A 27,866-nucleotide genomic window follows, 5' to 3' on the forward strand; every position below is an offset into this window, starting at 1 on the left:
TATTAATATTTTATTTACGTTTATTTATTTTTGTAATTAATTTATTTGTTTTCTTATTTCTTTGTACACTGATTTGTTTCTTTTTTATATTTTATTTATTTATTTACTTGCTTATTTACTTGTTCATTCTTTTTGTTTATTTTTTATTTTAGTTTTTCATTTTTACATTTATTAACATATATTATTTTTGTAAATAATTTACTTGTTTCTTTTGTTCATTGATTTGTTTCTTTATTCATTATTTATTTTTCATATTTATTTGCTTGTTTATTTACTTTTGTTTCTTTATTAGTGTTTTATTTATATATATATTTATCTGGTCATTCATTTATTTGTTTTCTTATATCTTTATTAATATTTATTTATTCATATATTTGGTTCTTTATTAATATTTATTTATTTATTATTGTAATTAATTTATTTGTTCATTTATATTTATTTATTTATTATTTATTATTTTAATATTTTACATTTATTAATTTGTGTAATTCATGTATTTGTTTTCTTATTTCTTTGTTCATTGATTTGTTTCTTTATCTATATTTATTTATTTATTTACTTATTTATTTATTTGCTTGTTTATTTACTGATTCATTATTTTTTTTTCATTATTATTATTTTATTCATGTATTGGTCATTCATTTATTTGTGTACTTATATCTTTATCAATATTTATTTATTAATGCATTTGCTTGTTTATTTATATTTTATTTATTTTAATTTTTACATGTATTAATTTTTGCAGTTCATTTTTTTGTTTTCTTATTTCTTTGTTCACTGATTTGTTTATTTATTCATATTTTATTTATTTATGTACTTTCTTGTTTATTTACTTATTCATTCGTTTGTGTTTCATTATTATTTATTTATTAATTTATTGGTCATTTGTTTATTTGATTACTTATATTTTTATCAGTATTTATTTATTCATGTATTTGTTTCTTTGTTAATATTTATTTAATCTTCATTGATTGATTTGTTTCTTTATTCATATTTTATTTGTTTATTTATGCATTTTTTTTTTTTACATTTTATTTTTGTAATTCATGTATTTTTCTTTTTTGTTGTGCATTGATTTCGTTCTTTATTCATATTTTATTTCTTTATTTACTTTTTACTTGCTTGTTTATTTACTTATTCTTTTTTGTTTCTTTATTATTATTTTATTTATTCATGTATTGGTTATTCATTCGTTTGTTTACTTATATTTTATCAATATTTATTTATTCGTGTTTTTGTTTCTTTATTAATATTTATTTCTTTATCATTCATTTGTTTCGTTATTCATATTTTCTATTAAAGTAGACCGTTTTATTTTGAAATGTTTAAAATACTTTTATTTTGAAATATCATCGGATGGCGGGCGTTTTGAATCGTTTCGTGTGATGTCTGGCTTCCTTCACTGTGAATCAGCTGAGGCGTGTGACGTGAGCAGCGCGGACGCGGTTTGTTTAGCGCCCACGCGGTCGTCCGTCAGCCACGTTTTTTAAATAAACGGCTTAATATTTCAGTATTTGTCTTATTAAAACGACATATTCGACATACGAAGGTCTTAGAATGACATTCTAACTGGATTAATTCATGGCGCCCATCGAAACGCATGAGGACACCGGGACACACGGCAACATGCCCGGGCTTGTCTGATTTTCAGGGCCGGGGGAAAGACAGGACTTAAGCGCGACCACCACCATGGACAGCAAATTTCCCAGTCAGCTTTTCCCACATTTTTATCTGGACGGACCGCCTGAAATAAAGCCGAAGCATAATTACGGAGGCTGGGGTTCATATGAGCGCGTGTTTGCTGTCAATGCTGGGCCGGTAAGACGATACACACCATTATGATAATGACAGGTCCGTCCTCATAATAAAAATAAGGGTTTGTAGTGCACGGGATACATAGCAGATGTTTTTAGCACAAACATTGCGTATATTTGCATACACCTGAGTCTATAAATGTAAAATTACTTGTTAAATAGAAATATTTTTTCTGATTCCTACATGTAAAATTAATCATTCCTTTAATGCATCAGCTATTGTTAGTAATGATGATGCATGTATAAGCTAAATAAAGAAAAATTACTTTAATAGAGTTGGGATAATCAGTGTTGGTTTTTGTTTAGCTACTTAAAATATTCCTTAAACAATCTGTATAAAACACAATAAATTTAATAGCAATGCACATTAAGTTTATTTATTATGGAGATGGAGAATTTGGTAAGTTATTATGATTTGATAAGCTACAGAAAATCTAAATGATTAAGAATTCTTAAATTGAAAAAGGCACATTTCACATGTTTTATTTCACACACATTTCTGTGTTATGATTTGGTTTTATTGTTTTTTTTATGAATTTACAGTGTGATGATGAACAGTCATCGATCCAGCATGTGTTTGAATCCCAGCACACTGTGAGTGGTGAGGATTGGGTGCCGGTCCAACCAGCGGTTACCCCTTTATTTCCACCATGTGAAGGTAGAGGTTATTATTATTTAATGTTTTAGTCATTTGATGGGCTCAAATTTGAAATAAAACATCTTCAAATCCCAAAATCTAAAATGCATTTTTTGCTTTAATATTGTATTTGCTTAGCACTGTTATAAATGTATAGTTTACAAACAGTGTATAATGTATTTTGCCTATTTATATTTATATTTATAGGCACTCTGATAAAAGTGCATTGTGGTGAATTTAATAAAGAATTTTTATAGGTTATATTTTAAAAGAAACTTTTTGGTAATGGGAAAGGCAGTGTAATTCAATTATTTTATGTATGAAATTATAGTATTTAATAATACTTTGAATTGGCTTTGTGCATTTTAAGTGTGTTTTAGTGTTTTTCTAATGTGCTATTGTCTTTTAGTTTTATTTCTGTTAAGCTTTAATTTTAATTTTTAGGAATATGTATGTGTGTTTGTGTGTTCTATTAAGGAATGTAATTTATAAGATCATATAATTTTTTTTATTTTTGGTGTTATTACTATTTTAATATAATCTTATTTTAGTACTTGACCTTTTTTTTAATTACCTTTTTTGTTTTATTTTATTTGAGCTTTGTGTTAATAAACAAAATTGTGTTCATATGTGTATATGGAGAAATATAATTTATATTGAAAGATTTATAGAATTATATCATTTCTGTAATTTATTTTCTGTTTTGATGATTTTTGATAAAAAAAAATTAATGTGAACTTATTTTATTTCAGTTTTATATATATATATATATATATATATATGTATATGTATGTGTGTATGTGTGTATGTGTGTGTGTGTATATATATATATATATATATATATATATATATATATATATAATTTCTACTTATATAAAATATAATTCATAAAACCATACCATTTTTTTCAGTTTTGGTGATTTTTAGTATTTTATTGTAAACTTATTTTATTTTGGTTAGTTGCAATAGCTACTTTAAAAAAAATGTTTTTTTTTTATATATATATATTTTGTCATTTTGTTTGAGCTTCTTTGTCAATTATTGAATGTAATAGTGGTTTTCATTGAAAACACCACTTGGGAATGAAAGGCAATGTTTAATTGTAATGTCACACTGCAAAGAAGTGTTACTTGAGCTAAAATAATAATAATAATAATTAAAAATTTTATTTGTTTACTTTCTGTTACCTTTCCAAGATACTAAAGTCTCATCTGCTGTTCTGCAAGATCCAATGGATTTCCCAGAGCATGTAAGTTGACAAAGCAGTGTGATACATTAAAAAAAAAAAAACCTTTGTTTTTTCTCATTTTTGTCTTTGAAGTGATCTTTTATCTCACAGTGTCAGTGGAATGTGTATATGTAGTACAAAACAGCATTTTTTCTCTCTGTTTTCCCTTCAGATGCAGTATTTTTACCAGCATCACTGTATGGATGCATTCTCCACAATGGGACATTTGCTTCAGGGCAACTTAACTTTCAAGAAAAAACAGCCAGAGGTGAAAGAGCCCTCATGTTTGTGGTCAGAATTCATTTTCTTGTTGTTTGTAGCGTGTGTTCTAGTGTTTTGTAATAGTTGTTTTCTGTTGTTGTTTGTTAATCAGGATGTCACGTCAATGCGCTGGGCCAATGGCTTCCTAAAGGGCTTGCATTATAAAAAGTAAGGTTATTTTATGTGAATCAAATATTAGCATCTTACAATAACATTAAAACCAGCGATTGTGTTATGATTTTGTTCACTTTCTATTTTAGGTGTGAGATCTCGTGTAGGTCGATGAGGATCCGTGCTTTGCATCATCTTGTCACTGATGTTGTGAGCGATGTTCCTCCATCTCTCCTCGCCTCGCTCCTACACGAAGAGCTGACGACTCAGAGGAAGCAGCAGCAGTTCTGTGCAGACCCAACAGGAGGCACTCTGGGATACGTGCCCTTATACGAATCCCAGGGCTACAGCGATGGCTGTTTGATCTATCCCAGCGGAGCTGCAATGGACAAACTCAGTATCCTCTTCATGCAGGAGACAAAGATCTCAAGGCTCTAAAGTCTTAAATTTAATCTTAAAAATTCTAGATACTGTTTTTAAATCTTTAGAAAATGTCAAAGTATTTGCTTTTGTCGTAGTATTTCCTTTACTGCCGTTCCTCAGATATCCACAGGGTGGTGCAACAGTACAGTGATGACAAGCCTCCTAGTTTTGTCACAGACTCTCAACCTTTTGTTTATTATTTGAATGGAACTGTCAGACAGATCAGTTCGGCCAATATGGAGGATGTAGGTGAGATCTGAGAAATGGATGCGCTGAGAAAAAACCAAATATGTGACCCTGGACCACAAAACCAGTCTTAAGTAGCACGGGTATATTTGTAGCAATAGCCAAAAATACATTGTATGGGTCAAAATGATCGATTTTTCTTTTATGCCAAAAATCAGTAGGATTTTGTAAATTACCTACTGTAAATATATCAAAACTTAATATGCATTGCTAAAAACGTAATTTGGACAACTTTAAAAGCAATTTTCTCTCTTGCTCTCTCTCTCTCTCTCTCTCTCTCTCTATATACAGTGAGGTCAATAAATATTTGATCACCCTGTGATTTTGCAAGTTCTCTTACTTAGAAATCATGGAGGGGTCTACAATTTTCAGCATAGGTGCATTTCCACTGTGAGAGACAGAATCTAAAAATAAAAATCCGGAAATCACATTGTATGATTTTTTTAACAATTTATTTGTGAATTACTGTGTCAAATAAGTATTTGATCACTTGCTTATCAGCCAGATTTCTGGCCCTCAAAGACCTGTTATTTTGCTTTTAAATAGTCCAGCTACACTCTGCTTATGAATCTAAATTAGTAGCACCTTTTTGAGGTTGTTAGCTGTCATAAATACACCTGTGCACCCCACAATCAGCTAAAGTCTAAGTAGCAACATGGGCAAAACCAAAGAGCTGTCAAAAGACACAAGAGACAAAATTGTAGACCTTCACAAAGCTGGAAAGGGCTACGGGGCAATTGCCAAGCAGCTTGGTGAAAAAAGAACAACTGTTTGAGCAATTGTCAGAAAATGGAAGAGGCTAATGATGACTGTCAATGTCCCTCAGACTGGGGCCCCACGGAAGATCTCTCCTCGTGGGGTATCAATGATGCTAAGAATGGTGAAGAATCAGCCCAGAACTACACAGGAGGAGCTGGTCAATGCAGTGAAGAGAGCTGGGACCATCGTTTACAAGGCTACTATCAGTAATACACTAAGACGTTATGGTTTAAAATCTTGCATCGCACGGAAAGTTCCCCTGTCTAAGTCAGCCCATGTCCAGGCCCATCTGAAGTTTGCCAGGGACCATCTGGATGATCCAGAGGAGACATGGGAGAAAGTCCTGTGGTCAGATGAGACCAAAGTAGAACTTTTTGGTCTTAACTCCATTCGCCGTGTTTGGAGGAAGAAGAATAATGAGTATCATCCCAATAATACCATACCTACAGTGAAGCATGGGGCTGGAAGCATCATGCTCTGGGGGTGTTTTTCTGCACAGGGGACAGGACGACTGCACTGTATTAAGGAGAGGATGAACGGGGCCATGTATTGTGACATATTGGGCAAAAACCTCCTTCCCTCAGTCAGAGCATTAAAGATGGGTCGTGGCTGGGTCTTCCAACATGACAATGACCCAAAGCACACAGCCAGGAAAACCAAGGAGTGGCTCCGTAAGAAGCATATCAAAGTTCTGGAGTGGCCTAGCCAGTCTCCAGACCTAAATCCAATAGAAAATCTTTGGAGGGAGCTGAAACTCCGTGTTGCTCAGCGACAACCCCGAAACCTGACAGATCTAGAGAAGATCTGTATGGAGGAGTGGGCCAAAATCCCTCCTGCAGTGTGTACAAACCTGGTGAAGAAGTACAGGAACCGTTTGACCTCTGTAATTGTTTACAAAGGCTTCTGTACCAAATGTTAAATTTTTTTGACTCAAGTGATCAAATACTTATTTGACACAGTAATTCACAAATAAATTGTTAAAAAATCATACAATGTGATTTCCGGATTTTTAATTTTAGATTCTGTCTCTCACAGTGGAAATGCACCTATGCTGAAAATTGTAGACCCCTCCATGATTTCTAAGTAAGAGAACTTGCAAAATCACAGGGTGATCAAATACTTATTGACCTCACTGTATATATATGTATATATATGTATATATATATATGTATATGTATATATATACACACAGGTTTTCAGTAGTTGTATCTCAGACAAATATTGTTCAAAAACTGACTGTTATGACTGGTTTTGTGGTCCAGGGTCACATATTGAGGAGGAGTTAATACACAAGCATAAGGGAGTAGCATGTGTAGTTTTGGTAGCATGTGTAGTTATCACTTATGAAAACAAAATTCATGCAATGGTTTTATGTTGGAGTGTAAAATCAGTGTGCATTTTGAAAACTTCTGTGTGCAGGCAATGTGGCAGTGCGGTCGGATTATTTCTGTGGCGTTTGGCTGCTAGGTGACAAAACGAAGCCGCTGTTAATAGACGTCATCCAGACAAAAGATCGCTTCTCCTGTATCACCGTCAGGTGTGTTTGAAAGCTCTCAAGCTTCACAAAACGTGTCTGATTGTGCCTCTGATGGACACTAAAAATTCAGGCCTTACTTAAAGGAGAAGTTCACTTCCAAAACAAAGATTAACATATAATTTACTCACCCCCTTGTCATCCAAAATGTTCATGTCTTTCTTTCTTAAGTGGTAAAGAAATTGTTTTTTTGAGTAAAACATTTCTGCATTTTTCTCCATATTATGGACTGATATGGTGCCCTGATTTTGAACTTCCAAAATGCAGTTTAAATGCGGTTTCAAACGATCCCAAATGCGATTGTAAACAATCCCAGCCAAAGAAGAAGGGTCTTATCTAACGTAACGATCAGTTATTTTCATTTAAAAAAATACAATTTGTATGCTTTTTAATCTCAAACGCTCATCTTGCCTTTCTCTCCCTGAACTCTGTGTATTCTGACTCAAAACTCCAATCGTATTTTCTTCCTCAACTTCAAAAATCATTTCAAAATCATCCTACATCGCTGCAGAAGTACAGACCCAGTCTTTGCAAAGTGAACATGCAAAGAAGATCAAACACCCTTAACAAAAAAGGTAAAACAGAGATATAGGACGATTTTGAAGTTGAGGGAGAACATGAGATGGGAGTTTTTCAACGTACTCTAACTGTCATGAACCGGAACAAAAACAGTCCAGGCAGAGTAAGACAAGACGAGCTTTGACATTAAAAATTATATAAATTGTATTATTTTTATGAAAATAACCGATCGTTTTGCTAGATAAGACCTTTCTTTCTCAGCTAGGATTGTTTGCAGCCACATTTGGGATCGTTTGGAAAATCGGGGCACCATATCAGTCCATTATATGGAGAAAAATGCTGAAATGTTTTCCTTAATTTTTTGACTGAAGAAAGAAAGACATGAACATTTTGAATGACAAAGGGGTGAGTACATTACATGTGAATCTTTGTTTTGGAAGTGGACTTCTCCTTTAAGACTGACGACTAGTTGTCTGATCATTTACACAGTCCAATGAGTAGTTGATTTGGAAAATGCCCCTAGTGGTTATTCAAATGATCAGCGTCACAGAGCGCCATTGGCGCTGAGCTGCCTTTCTGAGTGGCCTGATAATCAAATGACTTTATTTTACTGTTACGCTGAATGAGTGTAAGCATTTCTGACTCCAGACAAGTTGTGGTTGTGTTGGTTAGCTGTATATAAGGGACAAAATAGTCAACATTTAAGTACTAGAGGCTGTGCTGTGTTCTGAATACGGTTGCATATGAAAAATATCCAAAACAGTTTAAAAGTTAAGGTCAATAAGACATTTAAGTCTCTTATGCTCACCAAGGCTGCATTTATTTGATTAAAATATAGAAAAAAAACAGTAAAACTTTTAAATATTATTACAGCTTCAAATAACTGTTTTCTGTTTGAATGTATTGTAAAATGTAAATTATTCCTGTGATGCAAAGATGAATTTTCAGCATCATTACTGTATTCATTACATTACAATTCATAAATGATCGGTTAAATTGTAAAAGTTTGTTCATAAGACACCATTTTTGATGATAAATTTGTATAAAATCATAAAACACAATTCAGAAAAAAAAAAAATGGAAAATACAGAATTTAGGGAAAAATTTAATTTCATGAGGCCATAAATTAGATTTTATCTTGAATTGGAGTTTAATTGTGAATGTTTATTTTCAAAATCTAACAGACATATGGAAAGTATTTCCTTTTCCATTAATTGTAAATGAATATCATGCTAAATACCGGTATTGTATGAAATGGAAAAAGTATATGTATTGCCTTAGTTGTAAATATATGATGTATTTAGATTGGATTTTTTGTTTAAAGTCTTAAAAACTGATGCACATTTTGATTTTTAACAAAAACAATTTTAGACATCTATTCATGTCTTAGTAGCTGTCTTAGGAATGGTGGGAATGTGGCTTAGGATATTTTTTTTTTTTTTAGGTATGCGGGATGTATTTTAGCTTTGTATAAGTGGTTAAACCTGTAAGTTGAGTCAACTTTTGTCTTATTAATGTGTTGTGTTTTGTCCTCCACAGTCCACACATCCCTAATGAGCTTGTGGTAGTCAATGAGTTGGGAGCAGCCTATCTTTGGACTGCGAGAAAAGGGTACGTGTGTGTTTTTAAGAACAATATGTTCTTCACTGACTGTTATCTTGTGCTTAGAGCTCAGTGTTCATGAATCCAGCATCATTATATCAACTACAAAATGTTCTTTAGTTGAGTTTGTCCAGTACCCAAGCGCATTGTAATAATAGATGTTTTAGTCCGCTTTTTATTTGTGAGAATGACTTGCCCTAAAATCTTCATTTACTCACCTTCATGTTGGTTTAATCTTAAATTTCGAACCCTTTGCCACAGTGCAGGGATTCCCAAACATTTTCAGTTGAACTCTTAAAATATTTGTTTAAAGTATCATGTGAAGTTAATAATTTAACACATTCACGTGTTCATGGTTCTCAGATGTCAGTTAATGGTCATGTCATATTAGTGTTATATATTATAGTTAATTTTCAATTAAGATTTTTTATTATTATTTCAGTTTTCATTTTAGTGTTTTTATTATATATATTTTAAAATATTCTAATTTAGCTTTATTTTACTTTATTTTTACTAAGTTCTAATATTAATTTATTTTTATTTAATTTACATTTAGTACTTAAAGTTGGTTGCCAATACGTTAATTTAATTTTTTTTATTTTAGTTGAATTTTTTTGGTCTAATATTTATTTTATTTCAGCTAACTAAAAGTATTTGTAATTTATAATAACCATTGCATAAAATGGAAGTAAACTAAAATATTTAATACTTTTTTATTTATTATAAATATAATAAAATATTTTTATTTGTATATTTTTATTGGGAAACCTTGTTTTAGTGTTTTTTTTTTTATTTGAAAGCTAGAGTAAAAGTCAAGATTTTTTTTAAGAAAAAAAAAAATTAAATTACAGTGTGTTTCTCACAGAAGATTATCATATGGCTTCAGAATGTACTGAAAATAGTTTTAATGGTGCTTTTTTAACAGGACAGACCAAATCCACTTAAAAAGTCTAAATTTCATCTTTTGTTTCATGAAACATAAAAAGGAACACACTTAAAGAGTTACTTAGTAAGTTTATAAGTTTATAGTATAAGTTTTAGAATTTGTATCATATGTTAATGTAAAAAAGCTTGTGTAATATAACGTGTTTTTGTTTGCTGGTTTTTATTGTATCCAGAACAACATTTATCCAGAACAACAATTCACAAATAATTTACTCACGCCCTTGTCATCTAAGATGTTCATGTCTTTCTGTCTGCAGTCGTGACGAAATTGTTTTTTGAGAAAACATTTCAGGATTTTTCTTCATATAATGAACTTCATTGGTACCTCGATTTTGAACTTCCAAAATGTAGTTTAAATGCAGCTTCAAAGGGCTCTAAACAATCCCAGCCAAGGAAGAAGCGTCTTATCTAGTCAAACGATCTATTTTTTTGGAAAATAAAAATTTGTACACTTTGAGCACAAAAGCTTGTGTAGCACAGACTCTGAGATGCGCGTTCACATACTATTGAATCACGTTGGAAGGTCACGCGGAACGTAGGCGGAACCACAGACCCAGTGTTTACAAAGCGAACACGCAAAGACTAAGAAAGGGCAAGTAAGTCAAACGCTGTTTACAAACAAAAAGGTACAACGATGTCGGACGATTCTGAAGTTGTAGGAGAAAATAACATGGAGTTTTTCGACATACTCAACCTTTTTGAGCCGGAGTACAAAGATGAAGAACTTGTGGTGATTCGAAGACGTGATTCGTAGTAGTGATGGGAAGTTCGGATCATTTTACCGACTTAGACCTTTGAGTCTCGTTCAGCAAAATGAACAAATCTTTTTTCAAGTCATTTCATTCATTTTAGCAAAATCAGCATCACGAGCCCTTTGAAGCTGCATTTAAACTACATTTTGGAAGTTCAAATTCGGGGCGCCAATGAAGTCCATTACATGCAGAAAAATCCTGAAATGTTTTCCTCAAAAACCATAATATCTTTATGACTGAAGACAGAAAGACATGAACATCTTGGATGACAAGGGGGTGAGTAAATTATTTGTAAATTGTTGTTCTGGAAGTGGACTTCTCCTTTAATTAGTTTTTGCCATGAAAAGATGCTGACATGGCATTAAATAAAAATATACTACTACTAATGAAACACAAAAAGTCACATGGTTTTGCAACACTAGTGCATTTGAGAAATACATTTGTACCACCGAAAGCTGTTTATTGCTTCAAAATATATGTAATGCATTGAAGTTTGTTTCCATATTGAATACTTATCAATCATAATTTATGCAAAGCTTCAGTTTCCACTCCTAACTCAAAGTTTATCATCAGTCAAACTAGATTCTGAAGCAGAAGCTTTATTTTTTGGGTTAATGAGTTTGTCTGAGCTGATGCAAGCCACAGCACATGACGTCTGTGTGTGTGTGTTTGAGTGAGTGATTTTGTAACCTGTCCATTGGTTTGTGACATTGTGTTCTCTTTCAGATTGCAGAAGTTCCGTCAGGAGGATTCCAACCTGTACTTCAATGCGAAGTCGCCATGGCGATGGTGTGAGTTCTCCTGTCACCCGAGAGTGATGGTGTATGCGGACAGAACAGGGGCGGAGCTTACAGACATACGGGTAAAGCATTGCCTCTTGTTATTGGACGAAACTTTATGGATATGAAAATGAGTCCTCAAAACATTTGTCACCTTATCAGAGTGCACTGTGTGCATTTCCTTCATTTTGATAGTCAAACCAGCAACCTCTATCAGTGTAGAAACGGCATCATGCGAGGGTTTTTGTCCACTGTAAAAATAGTTTATTATACACGTCATACCCTGTATTGTATATCACTCGTAATTGATTACTTCCACAATCAAAAGTGGATGTTACTGGGATTAAATAAAGATTATACAGCTGAAGGCAAACCTCTTCTGCAAACACTTAATTAATCTACAAGTATTAACAAATGCACTTACTGTAACTCTCATTTAAAATAATGTCTTGTTCTCGTTCTCTTTTCTGTACTTCACTTCTGCACTAGTTTGCTTGCTAATTTTGCTAATGCTCTCTTGGATAAAAGCATCGGCTTAAGGGTTAAAAGTAAAATATCCTGAAGTAAAATTTATTTGGTGGGTCGGATGTGGTGGGGCAGGTGAAGAAAGACCACTTAATATAATAGTATATGTAATATACTTACAATAATATTATAATATTAATTTTAATATAATTTTTTAATTTAAATTTTATAATTATTAATAAATTGTATGGTTGATATTAATAATGATTAAGTACCAACAATTAGATAAAACTAATAATAATATTTAATTTTTTATTAATTTTTACTGTTGATAATAATAGGATTTAATAATAACAGTAATTAGATATAAAATCCTTTTATTATTTGTATTTATTATACTATTATTTCTTTTAACATTGTTATTAGTAGGATTTAAAGTTGTCTTGTCATCTAATATTCATTATATTTTGTTTATAATAGCAGGATTTAATAATATTTACATAGCATTATAAAACACTGTAATTATTTTTATCTAATCATTTTTAAATCCTATTGTTAGTAGTAATGGGATGTGATTTATAACAATAAAAATTAAATAGAAATATTATCAATATACAGTATTTAAATATTTTACAGTTTTAAATACAACATTTAAAATGTATTACCTTGCTGTTAATAAATTGTATGATTATTAATGATGATTTAAGTAACTAACTTATGTTGTTTTATTTTTTTTATATATTGTTATAATATTTGAAAATATTAAATAATAAAATCCTATTAATTTTATGTTTCAGTGTTAAACTATTTTGTGTCTCTTATCTATTATTATCTATTAAACTATTATTAAATCATGTTAGTATTAGTAATAACAATAATTAATAAAAATAGTAATAAAAATATTATCAATATACAGTATTTAAATTCCTTGTTTTTATTTTTTATCAATATTTTAATTCCTTTTATGCAAAGAACTTTGAATTACCATTGTGTATGAAATGTGCTGTATAAATAAACTTGCCTTGCCTTATAACAAATTAAATATAAAAATGTATTGGGTGAAAAAAGGCCTTTAATTAAGCTGAATTTACCCTAATTTGTACCATTACCATTTATTTTAGCTTTGTGTGTTTTATAAATATTTTGTTATTCCCTTTATTCCTCTGTGTTTTTATTTGGGTTTGAATTTCTTATTAATCTTTGTCACTTCCTGTTTGCAGAGTGCTGATAGTAATCACACATTGTTCCGGATCGGAAGAACAGCAGATTGTAGGTCGGGAGAGAGAGTGATACTCACCAAATACCTGAGTAAAAGCCACGCCCATCACCACCTCATTAATACCCAGGTAAGCGGCGTCAGATATCATATAACATCTGAGGGTTTGCGTCAGGCATTAGCCTGAAGGAGTGTCAGCGGTGTGTTTCACCCTGTGGTTTTTCCAAGAGATTCTGAGGAACTTCCTTGAATGATGATCTGAATTAAATGTAATGAGGTTCAACACGCATCACTGAACCTTTTTATCTCTTTACGGGAAATGTTATCAATATCAGTAGAATTAGGGATTTGATCTTCCAAGCTATGGCATGTTTTTTTATTGATATTGCATGGTATTTCAGTGGTCGTCTTAGTGTACACAAATATATTTGTGTTTTCATAGAGTAATTACTAAGTACAAAAAATACATTAAAAACAGAAAAATGTGAAATATGATTACAATTTAAAATAGCTGCTTTCTATTCAAATATGTTGTAAAATGTAATTTATTCCTGTGATGCAAAGCTGAATTTTTAACATCATTGCTTCAGTCTTCAGTGTCACACGATCCTTCATAAATCATTCTAATATGCTGATTTGTTGCTTGAGAAACATTGTTACCAATTTTGAAAACTTAAATGGTTTTTGTGGAAACTGACATTTTTTTTTTTTCCCCTGTTTTCTCATCTGCAGTTTTCCACCTACATCATGGATGAGCGGGTTCCTTCTGTCCCTATGCTGAAATGGGACCATATGATGGAGTCTCCACCGTTGTTTGCTTGCGATTTGCCGGCACAGGCCCCGAGCCAAATGTGCAAACTGCTGCTGGGAGCTCAGAGGTCACAGGAGCTCATGTTACTGCAGTACACGGGTGAGGAGTTTGGTGTATGAGCAACAGTTTCCATTTGGTTTCTTGTCATAATTTGTGCTATTATGCATTTAATTGACGCTTTATCCAAAACAGTGCATTATTATCAGCCTGTCAGTTTGTATGTTTCCTGGAAGTGTGCCATCGACGGCAGTACAGGAATAAAAATTGTTTATGCAAAGCATTTATTGGTGGTATTTTAGTTATCTCATGGGTCAAAGTGAAGTTTTGGCATGCTTTAGGAACGGTTCACATAATATGCAGTTTTGCATTCTGCTGCATAGCTTTTAGAATTGTTTTGTAATGTAAATAAGCTTGACATTTTGCTGCATCTTGCTATTTTCGAGTGCAATAATGTGTGAACTGCCAATAAGAAAGTCTTCAAACAACTTGTGTTGTATGATTTGCTTTAATAAGTGTCAAATTTGGATTTTTCGAAGTAGCTAAGTAAATGACTGCATATTAATTTGATGTCACTCAGGTGGGAGGGAGCACGCCTGTCAGACTCGGGGATCCATTCAGAAGCTTTTTAGTCCTAAAGAGACTCTGAGCCACCTAAATGTTCAGCTGCCCCACAAAAGATGCCTCGCTGAGAAGAGACTGAATGTGCCTGCTGCAGGTCAGGATGCTTTTACAACCATTTCAACAGTTAAAACTGGCTGAATGCCAGTAGTAGATTTTGACTAGAATTAAGTGTTTGCTATATGAAAGAAGTGCATTAGTCAAACCATAACTGGTTCTACATTTACTGCTTCTTAATAGAGCTGACGAAACCAAACCAAAAGTATAGCAATTCATATGAACAGTGTTGGGGAATTAGAGTAATCGATGGTGCATGAGACGTTGGGTAAAGTGGGATTGCTTAACTTTGTTCCAGTACAAAGAAAGCAGTGTTAACACTGCTAATTCTAGCTGGGGTTGTCATGTGATCAAAGTAAAATGCCAGGAAAAAAAAAAAACAAAAAAAACAACAACAACAAAAAAAAAAAGGCCCAGGTTAACTCTATTTTAGGAGTGCAGAATTTGCGAAATTTTTCTAAAAAGATTAGTTGCAAAAAAAAAAAAAAAATCATTTAAATTCTATATTACAGTACTATGGAGAACCAAACCTGTAGAAATTAAAAAATAAATACATAAGTAAATAAATGTATAGATGGAAAAAAAATGCCCCCTTCTCATTTCCATGTTGCACACGGAAAAGTAAAAAATAAACAAATAAATAAATCTGGAAATGTATACCTGTGGGAATCTAAAAATAAACAAATGCATAAATATAAAAAAAGTCAAAAAGAATAAAACAATTAATGTAAAAGTTAATACAGAAAATAAAGAGTAAAGGTAATAAATTCATTTAGAATTAAAATTTATTACAAACAAATTATGTTTATTAAATCATTTACACCTTTATTTTTTTCCTATTATTTTTTTGCCTATTATTATCATTATTATTTCCTATTATTATTTTTCTTTTTAAATAATAATAATTTTATTTATTTTATTTAATTTATCTATTAGGGCTGCAAAACAATCACATTCAAAATAAAAGTTTGTTTACATACTATACGTGTGTACTTTTTATATTTATTATGTATATAAGTTATATATACATACAAATATTTTTGTTATATGTGTGTATTTATATATGCATAATAAATATACACGGTACACACATATATAGTATGTAAACAAGCTTTTATTTTGAATGTGATTTAATCATGATGAATCATTTTGTAGCCATGTCATTTATCTATATATGTATTTATGCATTCGTTATTCATTTCTGCAGGTTTGGTCCTCCATACAGTACAACAATAAAATTGCTATCTCTATAAAATATATTTATGGCTCTCTTCAGAAATAAATATTCTCATTTACGAAAGTTAAACTATCAAGGTTTTATTTTGGTAGAAAACCTTAAAGCTTGTTTGTTGACAGTAGCTGGTTTATAAATACTTCTCATTACAAGTATGTGAAGATGTTTGCATACAGAAGATTCCAGAATAAAGAAGGACACAGCTCTATTAAACACTCGAGCAAAAAGTCAAAACATGTTTAACACTGAGCACTGAGGCACACAAACTTGAAAAACAACCTTGATGACAAGTGAGCATTTTGGCATATGTTGTGTCATCAAATGCACATTATGTGACCTCTGAGAAACTGAAAACACTGGATCATCAACACAAAAGTGCATATAATTAAATGGTTTTATTTCAATAAATAAAATATACTCAATGTACTCATGTGTTGCTTTCACAATCTTCCTCAGGTTTTGCAGCTGTACAAAAGAAGGACTACCTGTCCGTTTTCCATCTTACAGAAGCTGGAGACATCTTTTACCAAACGTTGAAGTTGTACACAGATCAGACCACAACCAACAATGGTATCCCAGCACAATCTGTCAGTGTGCAACGTACAGCAGAAACTGAAGAAAGCCAGAAAGCGGAGTCCCACTCTGACAGTGAAGATCAATCTGTTCAGAGCGACTCTGAGACCGAGAGACGGCGAACGGCATTTCGTCATTTGAAAGTGATCAACAATGTCGATAATGATGACTCAAATGCTTTGGATACAAATAATCAACCATCAAGCTCTTCGATTGGGAATAAACCTACTTGTTTCACCAGACCACCCAACCCAAGCAAGGATCCCGATCTCCAGGTTGCCTGGGACAAATGGTTCAAGCCTATTTTTAAAAAGGCTGCGGGCAAAAAGCGGCACCCTATTTTTCCACGCACCAGAACTGCTTATTTAAAGGGCATGGTGGGCAAAAAGCTGAATAAACCAAAGGAGGATCGATTTATGAGGCTGAGGAAAGACCTTCAAGAGGTCATGAAGAAGAAAGAGTTGCTCTTGCATGGGGGCACGTACCTGCCTCACCTGAACGTGACGCCGGTTCCCAATCCTGTAGATCCCGACGACTGGCCTGACGACGTGAGCCAGCGGATGGCTGCGTCTTGGGAGGGCCATTGGAAACTCTGGTGGGAGGAGAAGCTGGGTTTGAACCGGGACAAGAAAATCGCGTCTCTTCGACGAAAGCGTCGAAAGGAGAAGCAGGCGAGAGCTCGCAGTCGCACCTCACTTTCTGGAAGCTTCACCTCGTCTGTGAGTTACCAAGAGAGTCTCTCAGGTTTGTCGTCTGCGGCGAGCCAGTATCTGGGATCGGACAGCGAGACTCAGGCGAGCTCGCAAGCCACGGACATGGAGGATTGGAGGGCCAGACCTGAGATGCACAGAAAGAGCCCCATCATTCTGAGACGGTTTTTAAATGAGCAGTTGAATGCGGACGAACCTTTCAGATCTCGTACAAGATCTTCTCAAAGGCCCGATCAAGACCTTTTGAACTCGCCATCTAAATCTCAGTCTTCCATTCAGGTAAGGAGTCACTGATATTATCGATACCGATAAATGATACATTTTACTATTTGACTCTTTAAAAAGGAGCTGATGTCAGGTTAGTTAAAATGATTCTCTTAAATCAGGGTGACTGTCATAGATTTTATGCTGGTTTAATAAGGAATTAATTAATAAACTTGCATAAGTTATATTGTGTCCATTTATACACTATTATTCAAAAGTTTGGGGTCAGTAAGATTTTTATTTTTTTTAAGAAATAAATATTTAATATTAAGACGAGTAATGATGCTGAAAATTCAGCTTTGCATTAAAGGAATAAATTACATTTTACAACATTCAGTTTAGAAAACAGTTTAAATTGAAATAATATTTCACAGCATTTTTGATTATATAAATGCAGCATTGGTAAGCAGAAGAGACATCATTCACAAACATTAAAAAAAAATCTTACCAACCCCCCCCCTAATCTTTAGTATTTTGAGGATTTTTGGTTATCCTGATCAGCATTCCACTGATGTGTGGTTTGTTAGGACAGAACAATATTTGGGCGAGATCCAACTATTTGAAAACCTGGAATCTGAGGGTACAAAAAAATCTAAATATTGAGAAAATCACCTTTAAAGTTGTCCAAATTAAGTTCTTAGCAATGCATATTACTAATCAAAAATTAAGTTTTGATATACTTACGATAGGAAATTTACAAAACATCTTCATGGAACATATGTACTGTGAACGGAGCTGCTCTGAGATGCACATACATAACCTACACGCATGGAAATAATTAAAGCGCATATTAAACCTGCATTGCATGTATTTAATTGAATTGTAGCGTTTGTGAATTCCTAATAGCATTATGCTTTATGATTTTTAAATGGGTTTAATAAGGAATGCGCCACTTCCAATATTTTGCCAATTATTCGACACGGGCAAAATGCATTTTTCGGGTATTTTGGATTTTTTACAAAACCTACTTGCGAACTAGTCCTATGTTTTTTGCCCGATCAGAAACAAACCAAACCAGTATAGAAAGATTCACTGGAGTGTGAACATCAATTATTGTCAAAAAGTTGAACTTTCGACTCACCGTCGCAAAGGGACATCAAAACAATCGAAAGGGGAGGAACCACTTTTAATAAAGTGCCTATAACTCCTGATAGGACTGCTGATATCTTCAGCAAACTCAGAACACATGTAAGAGCTTAATCTGAGGTCACAGGACAAAAATTGCGGAGCTTGGCTTCTTGGTGGCGCTATAAGACGGGGAAAAATCAAAAAATGCGTATACCTATGCAACCATTTTGTCCTATCAACATTAAAATCTGCATAAGGACGTTTGCGTATCTCAAAAAAACATGGCCACCATTAGTTGATGAAGTTTAAGCACCTATTAAACAAGGTTAATGGAGGCCGATTGGAATTAAATTTGGCGGGCCTGTTTGACTCATGGCCCCGAAGGTCTGTGAGAAATTTGAAAGAACTCTGCCTCCAAATGGAAAAGTACTTTGCCTCTAAAACCACTGCTGTCAATCAAATCGTTAAACTACTTTTGTGAACTAGTCCTCGATCTGGAAAAAAAAAAAAAGACCACAGTACTATTCTCTCTAGGTCAATCATTATTAAAAAATGTTTAAATTTACACTTTGGGAAGCTATGATGGGATAGTTTAGAAAAGGGGCCTGTCCGAATATTTACTCGAAATCCTATTAAGCCTAAACGAAAACTCAAAAATTACTTGATTAATCGATGACCGAAATAAGCGTTAGTGACAGCCCTATTTTAACACTGTTAAATCGGAAAAAATGCATTGCCTGTGTTAACACGTTAATTTTGATAGCAGTAATATGAACAAAATATTTAAATTGGCATATGTGTTCTCTCAGCAGATATTTGCCATTTTTAAAACAATATTTTTGATGCATTGTTCATCTTTACTTTCAGGTTGAACGACCAACCTCTGGCCCCCCTAGTGTTGCAGAAGAGATGGATTCGGGACCTCCACCGTCAGTCACCTCCACACGGCCGTCAACTATCCAGTCGAAACGGCGCAAGGAGTTTTACCTTAGTTCCGTTCCCATTTCCCAAACATCGACTCAGAACACTGCTTCGCAGGTTCGCCCTTCTTCGCCAATTCCTCCGTCTCAACCCGCCTTGTCTTCCCAAAGATTTTATCAATTGAGAAACCTCTCTCAGGCCTCCCAGCCAAAGAAGAAGTCTCGGATGGGCTTCTAAAAACCCGCCTCCGAACGAGGAATGCTGCAAGGCAAGTGACCTACTTTTTGTGTGGTATCAAATGTTTGGGTACTGTACAGAGGCGGGATGTGTTTGAACGAGAAACTCGAGCCAGTAGTGAGAGTATGTGTGAGGATCTGCGCAAATATTTGTGTTTGTAGTGAATGACAAATGCTTACTGTTTCAAGCAATTGGAGCTTGCTAGTGTTTTTTAGCGTAGTTGCTTTTCTCACTTGATGTGAAAAACTGAGCCATTATGACATCAGTATCACAATTGTTGTTTACTTTGGCTGTCATATCCATATCTGAAAACCTCTTGAGATGCTTGTGGTTTTTCTACTGTTCTCATTCACAAATTCATCACTATGTAGTGCATTGTGCATAATGAAATGAATCCTGTGGTATTTTTGTGGCGTTTCGCCCTACAGCTGTTCCTACAAGGGAACAGAAAGATTGTTTCCAGCCTTTGACTGACTAGACATGCACTGGTTGTTGGTTTCTCGTAAGAATGAGTTCCTCTTTTTGGGGAAAATGCAAAATCGCATCACACTGGGCAGAATTGCATCACATAGTTGGTTGTTTGTGTGTAAATCAGCTGATAACATCATGACGTTGTAGTTGACGAAGGCTCTTGCGTGATAAAGCCACCGCTTTGTCTTTTTGTCGCTGCTGTGTAAAATATCCTGCGGCACTGAGGCGGTTTACAACATCTGCTGTCTGTTTGCCATTTTCTGCTTGTGTGGAATAGTTGAGGCTCTTGGGAACGGAGAATTGAGGGCCCTGTGAAATCGGTTTTATTTTTTTGACAAACTGTTTTTTTTCCATTAAATTTCTTCTGGATTATTATTATTTTATTTATTTTTTTGCTTGACTGTTCTATTGGTTAAATTAAATAGCACAATCAAAATCATGAAATTTACACAATTTAACAGCGGTTTGTTAAAAGTTTAACAAAAAATTTAATTTTAAGGCCCTTTGAAATGTTTAATTTTTTCTTTAAATTCCTTTTTTTCCCATTTAAATTTTTCTGGAATCATTTTTTTTTTGTTTTGTTTTGCATTTTGCTAGACTGTTTTATTGGTTAAATTAAATGAGATGCATTAATCAAAAAGCATGTCTAATTAATTAAAATCATGAAACGTACATAATTTATCCGCAATTTATTAAAAGTTTCATTTAAAAAAAATACATTTTAAGGCCCAGTTAAATCTATCTGTTTTCTCAAATTCAGTTTTATTTTCACCAAATTGTTTTCCATTAATTTCTGAATTCCATTTTAATGGTTTCATTATGTTAATAATCATTGATTTTTATAAAAAATATGTATTTTATTATTTTTTTTTGAGAAATATTTCTTTCAAGTAGTTTTAATAATACATTTATAATTAACAGTTGTAGTAGCACTATCATTACAATAAGTTATATTTCTGTCACAGTTTCTTAAAGTTAAACCGGACTTTTATGTTGACAAATTGCTGTGTGCTATTTGAATTGAACTGAGCTAGATGATGGCATCACTGAATCCAGTGATGAACTGCCTTTACCTGAAAATTGAGTGTTCACTGTTTCCCTTTTGCATTATTATTGCAGTATTTCCTATTTAACACTGTACAGCCGCTTTGTCACAATTGTGTATTGTTAAAAGCGGTATATAAATAATGGTGATTTGACTTGTGAAGACCTATAAGTCTCTGTTTCCATAAGATATGATGTGACTCAGAGCAGTCCTAGAAATGATGTGTTCATGTACTCGTATATTGAGTCAGCAGAGGCTGAAAACACCACAGGCATCAGGTGTGCTTCAGTATGTGTGAACATTCAGGATTCGTATTTAAGTAGTATTTTAGCGGCATATCACGTTTTGATTTAAGTGTACTGACCTACTTTTGTTTTATTCATCCAAAATGTGACACATTTTATGACATACAGTAAATTACATTTTTATGATTGGATTCTGCAATTCCATCCGTGTTTTCCGCATCACAGAAATCATAGCGCCCTAGATAACAAGAGTAAGCAAAACAGGAGACTTTGTGTGAATTTCAAAATAGCTTTTTTTAATTGTGAATGTTTTTTTATATTACCATGACAAAAATAACAATAAATAAGTTAATATCTACAAGATGCTATACAGAACGTATATGCATTTTTTTTACATTATACAAATTTACATTTTTTATATCAACATTTTTTACATTTTAAAGGTTTTTTAGGCTTTTTCGTGCATTGCACATTTTCAACATACAGTATTTGTCTTCATACGTCGGCTAAAGTGAAACTTATACTAAGTTGGCAAGTAGGTTAACAACATCACACTCACATACACACACATGAAAAATAAACAATCCACTGTTTTTCTGCAAACACCATGCGCACCACGGTAAATCTCTGACTATTTGACCTCAGAGAGGTGGCAGTTCTGCAGGCACGCAGCTTTTCCTCGCTGTCACGCGCTTACATATTACAAAACTGTGCAAAGCACCAAAGTACAAGTCTCGAGTTGCTCTCTAACAGTCTAGTGTACCTTGGATATGTCATATTGAGCCGCCTGGAATGTTGACAAATCCGAACATGCACCAACTACTATATATGCTACGACTACTATTTTTTTTTTTTGTTTGTTTTAAGTTTTTAGCTGCCAGTGTTGTGCAGTGCTGAATTATTCCACTTTTAGCTTAACACAAGTAATCAAGAGAGATCTTTACAGTATGTGGTTGGCTTCCTGTAAGCCATAAAAGAAGAGTTTTAAAATACAATTTTGATATTTTGGACTCGGTGGTTTCGTTGAACTCAGGCACAATGGCACCTCGCTGTAGAACTTTAGGTTTCCAGCCAGGAGAGGTCTGTGATATCATCTTGGAAGATGACAAGGAAGCCATTCAGATCATTGGCTGCAATTGAGGCCACATCTCCATCGGTGGTTGTGCTCCTTGGCGAGTGGTTTAGAGCATTTTACAGACGGCGGGCACGGGAGCGGAAGTTCGGGGGGAAGTAGGGTCCTTCGGCGTCGCTGCCCAGCGAGCTGCTCAGACTCTCTTCCCCAGAGCTCAGGTCTTCACTTGAATCCTCGCTGTCAGAAAAGAAAAGAAAAACAGTCAGATGCACTAATTTTGACCTTATTTACTTAATGTGACACTTTGGTTTGTTCCTTACAAATCCATAAAAGAATACTGTGTTTCAGTGGTGTTTTAGGATTTTTAATAAAATGATAGTTCCGTTTCTTTATTCTGATTGGTCGAGACTCATTCAAAGCTTTTGTAAACTACTCTACAAACCTTTGTTTTTGTGTGTTGTATGGCAACCACTTTGTTGCAACCACAACTGTTTCTGAGGAACTACATTGTTTGGTGGAAGAATACTGGTTTTATTTTTATCATTACACTTTATTTGCTCTGTTTTATTTTGTGAAACCTTGCTACGTATATGGAAAAACAGTTTTATAAAAGCAGTAAACACTGTGAAACCGTGGTTTACAGTGAATTTATAATAGCTTCGCATCGTGCCTAACAACACCCCTTAAGTGTTGTAAATCCACTGTAAACCATGGCTTCTTGGGGCTTATTGCTTTAATATACCATTTTAGTAATATTACTGTTTTAAATTGGCTTTTATTGTTACATTTTCTATTTTAATTTCAGATTTACTTTTAATACTTTAAGTACTTTTGTCTTATTAGTATTTTGTTTTATTTTTTTTTTTTTTTTGGTTTTATTTATATTTACATAAAATGATTTATTGTATTTTTTAGTCATTTTAGAACTTACTCATTTATTGTATTTGTTAATTTTAGGTTTTTTTAAATTAGTATTTACTAGTAATTTAGTTTTTCCTTTTTTTTTTCATTTTAAATTTTTTAATTTTTTCCATCTAATTTATTTTTATTTCAGCTTATTTCGAATAAAACCTATTTGTAATCATTTTAGTTTTTGTTAACAGTAGTTTAGTTAGACTTTTGCCCCAATTACCCCATAGACATCTACTGCAGACATTACTGATTTTTTTCCCATAAACAGGATGACGAGTCTAAACGATTGTCTGTGGTAGTAAAGCTCGACTGAAATCACGTTTGGGTTACACCTGGAATATTTCTCACTGTCATAATGGGGAAAAACACTTGTCAGATGTCACGTCTTTTGTACTTTGTCTAACCGATCCCACCTTGCACGCCCTTCTCTTACTCACAGGAGATGCTGCACAACCTGTGACCCATTTGTAAATAGTCATTATTCACTACGCACATTCCACTGCTGCGCCTAGTTTGGCGTGTATGCATATCTAACCCATTAGCCATCTCGAAGCATTATGTCCTGTCTGGATTTTCAGCTTGTAATCAGCTGTGTTTGTGGGCCTCAGGAATGAGTTATCGCTCTAGGCGAGAATTGGTTGCTAGGACGTGACTAACTATTCGTAGTTATCAAGTAACACTGTAAGAACACCTGATAGCGTAACGCTGGGTGGGGCGTACAGAAAGAACTTCAGCCTGTGCTGACAAGGCTGTGACGTAAGTACTGTGTGTCAGGAAAACGCCAAGGTTAAGTCATGTCATGTGATGGGGAAAAAACTGATAGAACTGAAACCAGAAGTTGTGATGGAAAATATTGTCAGGCGTATTTTACAGATATTGTTTGCTGCCATTTCCTGATAACTTGGTTATCTGTAGAATATGAAAATATAATCACTGTAATGTTGGATATAGTGTGACTTTGTGTTGAGTTTTAGTACAATGTAATATATTATAGTATTTATTAATATTTTGGATTAGCTTTTGTTTTTATATTTCCAGTTTTTGTTTTAATTTTGGAAATTTTGGTTTATTTCAGTTTTAATAATTTTAGTATTTAAAATAAAAAATATTGCATGATCATTCTTATTATTTTTAATCTAATTAATTTTTACGTTTAAGTTTTACTAGAAAAACCTTTCTATTAACATTTATTTTTTTGTCCTTAAACTTAGTTTTTTTTTTGTTTGTTTGTTTTATAAAAATATTACATTTGCAACTAAAAATGTTTTAATTTTTTATTCTAATTTATTTTCATCTTATATTTAACATTATTCCAATTACCAAAAACTTTAAGAGTTTTAAATTTAATTTGTTTAGATTCCTCTGCCCCTTAGAAATCCATTGCAAACTGATTTTTGTTTGTTTTCACAAACTGAATGAGGAGTGTAATTGATTTTCTGTGGCATTTAAGCTTGACTAAAACCATCTGTGTGCGGTTAACCCAAAATATTCTTTTCCTTGCTTCCTATATTGACTGCTCAGTACTAGTGACATCCTAACACCTGTGTTTTTTTCTTAGGTGAGCTGTGTTTACCTCTCGCTCTCATCCCATGCTCCCTCCGGGATGGTAGGCAGCTCGGGGGCGTTTCGGTAGCAGCTGTGCAGATTCTGCGCAGTCCTCCGCGAGACGATCCACACCAGTTTCTTGTGGTCCGGTTTGGCACATTCCGGAGAAGAGTATTCCCTCATACACTGGCCTACAAGGCCTCGCCAGTGCGCCAGGTCAGACTTCGAGATCTGCAAACAGACACAGCTAAATTACACACCGCCTTACATAAGGACCGGGCTCAGAGCCAGCGTCATTTCGGACGGGAGCGACAAGTGTAAACTAATAGCCTGCTGCCGACAGAGACTGGGTTAAGAGCTTTGGACTCTTCCTGTACCATAGAAGTGCTGCTGAAACTAAAGGTATATTTTTGGTTGCGAATTAAACTAGTTCTACTTGACTTTAAACCAAACTTGATTTCTTCACTTTTTACTGATGCTCAGGGTGTTTTAAAAAGGCTGACCTACTTTTGAATTTTTACCTTTAAGTGTGTTTGTATGCGTTGGGCGATTTCAAGCAGGTCCGCAGACTGTAAGGCCTCGATCTCAAGCATCAACAGCGACAAAGCGAGCACCGAAGGCTAAAAAACAAAGAGAGTTCATCAGAATTCAAACTTGCATATAATTTGCTTCAATAATTTCCTCTAAGTTGTACTTACTTTTGCTTTGGAGAAAACCATTCTGCATAGGCAGGCTTTTAGCTGAGCTTCCAGTTTGTCAAGATTCAGGACAGCTTTTCTGCAAAGAAGAGCAAGAAAGAATTGGTGCATTAGACAGATTTTGTTATTTAACTGTCTAGTCTAGTCAGTGGATAATCTAATTTCTGATGCCTGGCTGCTGTCACTGTGACCCATATACAACAAAATGCACAAAGTGCACTTGCCAGCTCTGTCTATCAACCTTTACAAGCCAAAGTTTCAAATGTCGAGCCTGCATGCTCACACGGTTTATCTGGCTTCGACTCTGAAGTTTGATAATGCCACTCGTTCTTACCTGTTGGACGTGTGCGAAAGTGCAATGGCGTGGTACAAATGCAGGAAGGTTAAGGCTGTGACGGCTTTTAACTGGAAGTTGAGCTTCTCAGAAATGATCTTCTCCATTCGGCTGAGGTCCGAGACGGTGAACTTGCACTGGCTGATGCGAATGAGCTCGTGGCTGGACGAAACGTTGCACTCTTCTTCGGTCACTCGGGTGGCGATGTGAAGGCAACCGATGCTGATGCAGGCCAAATACTTCGGTTGAACCTTTAGGAAACACACGAGATGAGTTATAACATGTTGTAATGTGTTAATCAGATGAAATGACTTGTAACTAATTGATTACCTTCATCATAGCTATAAACCTGTCCAGCAGGTTAACGGCTAGTACGAAGGTCTCAGTGCTGTAGCCGAAGAAACTGGTCAAGCTCCAGAGATCTTCCACTCGGGCATCTCGACATTTGGCTGAAAGTCCATTACCGTTCTGTGTGGATGAGAAAAAATAAGTATACAAATAAGCTGGAGTTAAGTATTTTTTACAGTATGTACAATGTACAGAAATACAGTAGTTATTTATGTTCTCAAATAAAGTTTGTATATGTATTTTCAAAGGAGTTTGTATAACTAGTTCACCTCTTGTGTGGATTCGATCAAACTGAGTCCCGTTTCCTTTGGCAAATATTGAACCTCTTGGTCCAAATTGCTCTTCAGCTCCTTCATCAGTTTGAAGGCCTCCATATTTACACTTTATTTGGGTTTCGAGTCGGCAAAACACCTTTAAATAGGCATAAAAAAACAAAGTTAAGTAAATTCCGTTCACCCAGGGCGGTGGGTCAAGGTTTTGCCCAGCCCCCTCAGCTCAGCTGAGCCTCGGTGTCGGGTTTCGCTGGTTAACGCCTTCTTGCAAGACATCCAAACAAATAAATCCGACGGATTCCGATTGAGATGAACAAATAAATATGAAATAATCCGTTTAAAAACAATTCGAACTAAATAATAAGGTTAAAACAGGATCGAAAGTAAATGTTATTCAGTGGAGTCCAGTTGATCCTTCAGCTGGAAAATACCTCGAACAGAGGGGGAGGGGTTTAAATCTTCTGTACAGTTTATTTTCGACATTAAATTATGTATTACGTGTTTGTATGTTACAATATAATAAATCCAAAGCTGTTATATTAAACGGATCTATTCGACTCAGAATTATACGGAAATTGGCTTCGAATTCGAAATGTAACGTTACTGCCTGAAAGTAAACATCAAAGACGACCAATATAACACGGGATTCGGTTATTACAGTAAACTAAATCTGTAATTTTCATTATTGACATACACAAATGATCGATACATGTCATGAAAAGAACATACAGATTATTTACAGTCAAAATCTAACGTTCAAAGTCCATAAATACAAGCATAACCAAACATCAAGCCCGTTTTTGGGCAAAAATAAATACGAGCATAACATTTAAACAGTGATTCATCTAAACAGACGGTTAAAAATGAAGAAGATATCTTAAAGAAGGCTATCAAAATAAATAAAGGTACATTACCAAGGGTGTTAAAAGGACATATTGTGTTTGTGTATCCGAGAATCTTTCGTCTGTTTTCTGCTTCTCTTTCCTTTTGTTGATGTTGAATGTAGCTCCTCCCCCTGGGCCTGGCACGTAGGAAACGTAAGGCTTTGTGTTTAGATACATTTGTGCGTTTTAGAACGCTTGCTTTTATCATTTCCGTATTTAATAAAGTGTATTTTATGTTTTATTATCATCAAGCCAC

General features: G+C 34.0%; 2 protein-coding genes across 2 annotated transcripts; one reads left to right on the plus strand and one right to left on the minus strand.

Moving 5' to 3' along the window:
- The first annotated feature begins 1,397 nt into the window (after nucleotides 1-1,397).
- taf1c (TATA-box binding protein associated factor, RNA polymerase I subunit C) lies at nucleotides 1,398-25,230 on the plus strand. The gene is made up of 16 exons (XM_051092441.1): nucleotides 1,398-1,818; nucleotides 2,358-2,472; nucleotides 3,648-3,700; nucleotides 3,852-3,947; nucleotides 4,053-4,108; nucleotides 4,201-4,448; nucleotides 4,595-4,723; nucleotides 6,899-7,016; nucleotides 9,072-9,143; nucleotides 11,558-11,693; nucleotides 13,296-13,421; nucleotides 14,024-14,201; nucleotides 14,680-14,817; nucleotides 16,468-17,573; nucleotides 19,494-19,815; nucleotides 25,088-25,230. The coding sequence occupies exons 1-15, from the start codon at nucleotides 1,690-1,692 to the stop codon at nucleotides 19,782-19,784; spliced, it is 2,991 nt and encodes a 996-aa protein (XP_050948398.1). The 5' UTR covers nucleotides 1,398-1,689; the 3' UTR covers nucleotides 19,785-19,815; nucleotides 25,088-25,230.
- ccng2 (cyclin G2) lies at nucleotides 22,339-27,752 on the minus strand. The gene is made up of 8 exons (XM_051092443.1): nucleotides 27,641-27,752; nucleotides 26,724-26,865; nucleotides 26,437-26,574; nucleotides 26,107-26,357; nucleotides 25,773-25,851; nucleotides 25,596-25,694; nucleotides 25,103-25,305; nucleotides 22,339-22,854 (listed from the first exon to the last, which is right to left on the minus strand). Exons 2-8 carry the CDS (start codon nucleotides 26,826-26,828, stop codon nucleotides 22,737-22,739), a joined length of 993 nt encoding a protein of 330 aa, XP_050948400.1. The 5' UTR covers nucleotides 26,829-26,865; nucleotides 27,641-27,752; the 3' UTR covers nucleotides 22,339-22,736.
- Nucleotides 27,753-27,866: the final 114 nt, after the last annotated feature.

Source organism: Labeo rohita, chromosome 21 (assembly GCF_022985175.1).
Source record: "Labeo rohita strain BAU-BD-2019 chromosome 21, IGBB_LRoh.1.0, whole genome shotgun sequence".
Taxonomy (NCBI): Eukaryota; Metazoa; Chordata; class Actinopteri; order Cypriniformes; family Cyprinidae; genus Labeo; species Labeo rohita.

Coding starts and splice junctions, on each gene's coding strand:
- taf1c (XM_051092441.1), top strand. CDS start 1,690: ATGGACAGCAAATTTCCCAGTCAGCTTTTCCCACATTTTTATCTGGAC. Junction 4,449..4,594: donor AGCTGCAATGGACAAACTCA/GTATCCTCTTCA, acceptor GCCGTTCCTCAG/ATATCCACAGGGTGGTGCAA. Junction 14,202..14,679: donor CATGTTACTGCAGTACACGG/GTGAGGAGTTTG, acceptor GATGTCACTCAG/GTGGGAGGGAGCACGCCTGT.
- ccng2 (XM_051092443.1), bottom strand. CDS start 26,828: ATGGAGGCCTTCAAACTGATGAAGGAGCTGAAGAGCAATTTGGACCAA. Junction 25,852..26,106: donor CTTTCGCACACGTCCAACAG/GTAAGAACGAGT, acceptor TCTTCTTTGCAG/AAAAGCTGTCCTGAATCTTG. Junction 25,695..25,772: donor TGGTTTTCTCCAAAGCAAAA/GTAAGTACAACT, acceptor TTTGTTTTTTAG/CCTTCGGTGCTCGCTTTGTC.